General features: G+C 38.5%; 2 protein-coding genes across 2 annotated transcripts; both read left to right on the forward strand.

Moving 5' to 3' along the window:
* The first annotated feature begins 583 nt into the window (after positions 1-583).
* LOC133291654 (uncharacterized) lies at positions 584-1,732 on the forward strand. Its single transcript, XM_061489956.1, has 2 exons — positions 584-1,324; positions 1,409-1,732. Exons 1-2 carry the CDS (start codon positions 584-586, stop codon positions 1,730-1,732), a joined length of 1,065 nt encoding a protein of 354 aa, XP_061345940.1.
* A 100-nt stretch (positions 1,733-1,832) lies between these two features.
* On the forward strand, positions 1,833-2,983 carry LOC133291668 (uncharacterized). Its single transcript, XM_061489972.1, has 2 exons — positions 1,833-2,042; positions 2,225-2,983. Exons 1-2 carry the CDS (start codon positions 1,833-1,835, stop codon positions 2,981-2,983), a joined length of 969 nt encoding a protein of 322 aa, XP_061345956.1.
* Positions 2,984-5,656: the final 2,673 nt, after the last annotated feature.

Here is a 5,656-nt window from a genome sequence, read left to right on the forward strand (position 1 = left end):
GTAAATGAATATTGTAAATCAATCCAAAGTAAGAAGTGGGAATCATTCGGTGAGTGTACTCTAGCTACAATGCTTTCTCCAATTTTATAAAATCAATCTCTGTTTATTTTTCATAACAAAAATTTTAAAAACACGTTCTTACTTTTAGTTCTTATTTTTACCCAAATCAACAACAATTTTCACACACCTATTTGATTTCCTTCCATCTTAAAAGGAAAATTATTTGATATTCGATCCCAATCCTTGTGGAGACGATACTTTGTTATCACTGTATTACTTATGCGATGGGTACACTTGCCGGTAAGCATCAAGTTTTTGGCGCTGTTGCCGGGGATTGACGTTTCTTATATCATATAATCTTGATCTTTAAGATTGGATTTTATTTTTATTTTTATTTTTATTTTTATTTTTGTGTGATATTTGAACAATGCTACGAATCTCTTTTCTGAGCTGTATGCGAGGTAAAATTCCAAAATTTCCACTTGATTTGGAGATTACAAAGACTGAAAAGAGAAACAAAAAACTTGCTCGGAAAAAGCTTGCATTCAACGAGTTAGAGATTCTGTCGGAAGAAGCACAAACCATGGCAGGAAACAATGATGCAGATAATCCATTCATGGATACTATTCTAACTCCCTCGTTCAACAGGCCCAACTCGAGCATTGTTCAGCCTAACGTTGCCAACAACAATTGGGAGCTCAAATCTTTCCATATTCAATTGGTGGAGAGAGCTCAGTTTGGAGGAGAGGAGAGTGAAGATCTTCACAGGTTTATTGACAGATTCTTGATGATCTGTGACTCAACCAAACACCCTCAGGTGTCTAATGACGAAATCCGGTTGAGGTTGTTCCCTTTTGCTATTAACGGAAAGGCTCTTAGTTGGTTGGAAAGGCAGCCTGTAAGAAGTATTCCTACATGGGATGATTTATCTCAGAAGTTCTTTGCTGAATTCTTCTCGATGGAGAGATACAACCATATGGTGAATGATATCACCAATTTCACTCAATTAATAGAGGGTGAAACGATGTGTGCATCATGGAACCGATTCAAGGATTTACTGAGGAGGTGCCCTCATTATAACTTGACAGCTGGTAATCAAGTGAGAATTTTCTTCAATGGTTGTAAACCTGAAGTGCGGATGGTGTTGAATAGTGCAACAGGTGGCAGTATTAAATCCTTGAGAGCAAATGAGGCTTTTGAGCTGATTGAAAGAATGGCTGCAAATGGGAATGAAGGTTTGTCATCCAAGCCTAAGAGAGGTATCCTTCAGCTAGAAGGTAATGATGTTGTGCTGGCTGAGAATAAATTATTATCTCAGCAAATGGCAAATTTGACCTCGAGGCTTGATAAGATGCAACTCTCTAGTGTCTAAGCTCAAGCTGATTCAGTTGTTTGTGAATATTACAAGGACAATCATGAATCCAATAAATGTCCTTCTTTGCTGTCGTCTGATCCTCCTCAACAAGTGCATGTGAATGGCATTTGGTATGATCAGAGGCCTCCGCCACAAAATATTCCAAGGAATCAGAATTTTCCTTCTGAAAATAATAACTTTCAGAGGAGGGTGCAGGGGACTGGTCTTGATTTCAAGTCTAACAATTATTTGCAACCACCACCAGTTCAGTCTAAGGAACCTCCTGACTTGGAGAAGCTAGTGGGACAATGGCTCAACATTCCAATGCTTTTATGGAAGAGACTAGAGCCAATACAAAGAATACATTGCCTCTATTAGAAACTTGGAGAATCAATTTGGCCAACTTGCTAAACAATTTGCTGAGAGAACTCCAGGTACCTTCCCTAGCAATACAATTACTAATCCCAAGGACGATTGTATGGCTATCACAACTAGAAGTGGTAAAGTGGTAGCAGCTCCAGGAAAGCCAAACACAAATATGGAAGCTGATGAGAAGATTAAGGAGGTTAAGGAGCCAGAAAAAGAAGTGGTAATTCCTTCTGATGTGGAGAAACATGTTCAGAAAGTTGAAGAAGAAGAGCCACCTATAGTTGCTGAAAAAAAGAAATTTGAGTTGAATCCTGAATATGTGAGGCCATGGCACTTTATCCAGAAAGATTCAAGAAAGATGCTCAGAAGCAGCAATATGCAAGATTTCTTGATATCTTCAAGAAGTTGCATGCAAATATACCTTTTGCTGAAGCTTTGGCTAATATGCCCAATTATGCCAAGTTTATGAAGGACTTATTATCAAGAAAACACAAGCTGCAGGAATGCCAGACAACAACACTCACTGAGGAGTGTAGTGCCATAATACAGAAGAAGTTTCCACCCAAGCTTAGTGATCTAAGGAGCTTCAATATTCAAATTGCTATTGGTAATACTGATGTCGGCAGAGCATTGTGTGATCTTGGGGCAAGTATTAATCTGATGTCGTTATCTGTTTGTAAATCTCTGGGAATTACTGAATTAAAACCCACCATAGTTTCTCTTCAACTTACTGATAGATCTTTGAGGAGACCGAGTGGAATTATTGAAGATGTTCTTGTTAAAGTGGATAAGTACATCTTCCCAGCAGATTTTGCGGTGTTGGATATGGAAGAGGGTACTGAAATGCCTCTGTTATTGGGTAGACCTTTCTTGGCTACTGTTCGAGCCATGATTGATGTTGAAAATGGCAAGCTTGAGTTGAGGATGAATGATGAGACTATCACCAACAACGTCTTTGACTCCATGAAACAATCTTCTGACAAAGGCGACTATTTTAGACTTGATATTCTAGAGCAGGTGGTGGAAGAAGAAATATCTTCTAGTCAAAAGTCTGAAGAAGAACTTGGAGTGCATGAAATGGTTCCTTTTAAGGAAGAAAATCATGAGGTATTTGAAGTTCTTGAGAAGAAAGATTCTGACAAGGAAGATGGTGCCCCAAAGGTGGAGTTGAAGGAGCTTATGGAAACTCTTAAATACATCTTCTTGGGTGAAGAGGAGACTTACCCTGTTATTATTAACAAGGGATCGTCTTTTGAGTAAGAAACAAGATTGATTGCAGTGCTGAAAGAACATAAGACTGCCATAGGGTGGTCAATTTCTGATTTGAAGGGTATTAATCCCTCATTTTGTACTCATAAAATCCTCATGGAGGATGAGGTTAGACCAGTAAGGCAGCCTCAAAGGAGGCTCAATCCAACAATGAAGGAGGTGGTGAGAAAAGAAGTTATGAAACTTCTTGATGCTGGTATGATTTACCCGATTTCGGATACTGCTTGGGTGAGCCCAGTGCAGACTGTTCCAAAAAAGGGAGGTATCATTGTAGTCTACAATGAGAAAAATGAACTTATTCCAATTAGAACCATTACTGGTTGGAGAATGTGTGTGGATTACCGGAGGTTGAATGCTGCCACAAGGAAGGATCACTTCCCACTTCCTTTTGTTGATCAGATGTTGGAAAGACTGGCGGGTCACACTTATTACTGTTTCTTGGATGGTTATTCTAGTTACAACCAAATTCCAGTGGCACCAAAAGACCAGGAGAAAATAGCCTTCACCTGCCCTTTTGGAGTCTTTGCTTATAGTTGGATGCCGTTCGGTCTATGTAATGCACCTGCCACATTTCAGAGGTGCATGCTCTCCATTTTTTCTGACATGGTGGAGAAAAATCTTGAGGTATTTATGGATGACTTTTCCGTTTTTGGCTCTTGTTTTGATTTATGTTTGCTTAACTTAACTCATGTTTTAAAAAGATGCCAAGAAACAAATCTTGTACTTAACTAGGAAAAATGTCATTTTATGGTACAAGAGGGAATTGTCTTAGGTCATAAGATATCTGAGAAAGGGATTGAGGTAGATGAAGCAAAATTGATGTTGATTGAAAAACTTCTTCACCCTAATAATATGACTAATATTAGAAGTTTTCTAGGACATGCTGGGTTTTACAGGAGATTTATAAAAGACTTTTCTAAAATAGCTAAACCTTTGAGCCAACTTTTAGAAAAGGATTCTAAATTTCATTTTGATGATGCATGCCTTAAAGTTTTTAATCTCTTGAAAGAAAGGCTCACTACAGCTCCCATTCTTGTAGCTCCTGATTGGAGTTTACCATTTGAGCTCATGTGTGATGCTAGTGCCTATGCTATAGGTGCAGTCCTTGGCCAACGTAAGAATAAATTGTTACATGTCATATACTATGCTAGTAAAATTTTAAATGAGGCACAAGTAAATTATGCCACAACTGAAAAGGAAATGCTAGCAGTAGTGTATGCATTGGACAAATTTAGATCTTATTTGTTGGGGTCCAAGGTAATTATTTTTACTGACCAATCTGCTATCAAGTACTTGATAAATAAGCAGGATGCCAAGCCTCGTTTTCTAAGATGGATGCTCTTGTTTCAAGAGTTTGACTTGGAGATCCGAGATAAAGCTGGAGTGGAAAACAATGTGGCAGATCATTTGTCACGTATTCAGGAGAAAGAATTACAGGATGGTCCTGAGAGAGACATAAATGACAATTTTTCTGATGAAAGAGTTATGGAAATCTTTGTAACTTCATGGTTTGCAGATATTGCCAATTACAAGGTGATAAGAGAGTTGCCTCCTAACCTTACTAGGCAACAACAGAAGAAGTTCCTACGAGATGCGAGGAGATTTCATTGGGATGATCCTTACTTGTATTTCCAATGTGCTGATAGAATTATAAGGAGGTGTGTGCTAGAGTTTGAAGTTCATGAGATCTTGTGGCATTGCCATGCATCAGACTACGGAGGACACTTTAGAGGTAATAGAACTGCTCAAAAAGTTTTACAGAGTGGTTATTATTGGCCTACTTTATTCAAAGATGCCAGGGACTATGTTGAACGATGTGACAAGTGTCAAAGAGCTGGAAATATTTTCCGCAAGGATGAAATGCCTCTGAATAGTATATTAGAGGTAGAACTTTTTGATGTGTGGGGGATAGATTTTATGGGACCATTTCCTTCATCTTATTCCAACCAGTACATCCTTGTTGCTGTTGATTATGTTTCTAAGTGGGTTGAGGTTGTTGCTCTTCACACTAATGATGCTAAGGTGGTTGTGAATTTCTTGAGGAAGAATATTTTCACAAGATTTGGTGTACCTAGGGCCATCATAAGTGATGGAGGCACTCATTTTTGTAACAAGCAATTTGATAATCTACTGACAAAATATGGTGTTGAACATAAGGTGGCTACACCTTATCATCCTCAAACAAGTGGCCAAGTAGAGGTTTCTAACAGAGAATTGAAGCGGATTCTTAAGAAGACTGTTGGAAATTCTTTGAAAGATTGGTCTAAGAGGCTGGATGATGCACTATGGGCGTACAGGACTGCTTTTAAGACTCCTATTGGTATGTCACCTTATCAATTGGTATTTGGAAAATCTTTCCATTTCCCTGTGGAGTTAGAGCATAAAGCTTTCTGGGCTATTAAGTTCCTAAATGTTGATCCAACAAAAGCTCTTGAGAAAAGACAGATTCAATTAAGTAGGCTTGATGAGTTCAGAAATTCTGCATATGAGAGTGCCAGAATCTACAAGGAGAAAACCAAGAAGTGGCATGATAACAGGATTATTCACAAGGAGTTTGAACCGGGCTAACAAGTTTTGCTGTACAATTCTCGCCTGAGGTTGTTTCCAGGGAAATTGAAATCAAGATGGTCTGGTCCTTATGTGGTGAAAAAGGTTTTTCCTTAT

The sequence above is a fragment of the Gastrolobium bilobum genome, unplaced genomic scaffold (assembly GCF_033153095.1).
Source record: "Gastrolobium bilobum isolate Gb01-03AN ecotype WA unplaced genomic scaffold, APGP_CSIRO_Gbil_v1 utg6518, whole genome shotgun sequence".
NCBI classification, from domain to species: Eukaryota; Viridiplantae; Streptophyta; class Magnoliopsida; order Fabales; family Fabaceae; genus Gastrolobium; species Gastrolobium bilobum.

Excerpts from the sequence above, each read along its gene's own strand:
- LOC133291654 (XM_061489956.1), top strand. The coding sequence starts at position 584 with ATGGCAGGAAACAATGATGCAGATAATCCATTCATGGATACTATTCTA. Across the intron at positions 1,325-1,408 it reads AATTATTATCTCAGCAAATG|GACAATCATGAATCCAATAA; the intron begins GCAAATTTGACC and ends GAATATTACAAG.
- LOC133291668 (XM_061489972.1), top strand. The coding sequence starts at position 1,833 with ATGGCTATCACAACTAGAAGTGGTAAAGTGGTAGCAGCTCCAGGAAAG. Across the intron at positions 2,043-2,224 it reads TTGAGTTGAATCCTGAATAT|GAATGCCAGACAACAACACT; the intron begins GTGAGGCCATGG and ends CACAAGCTGCAG.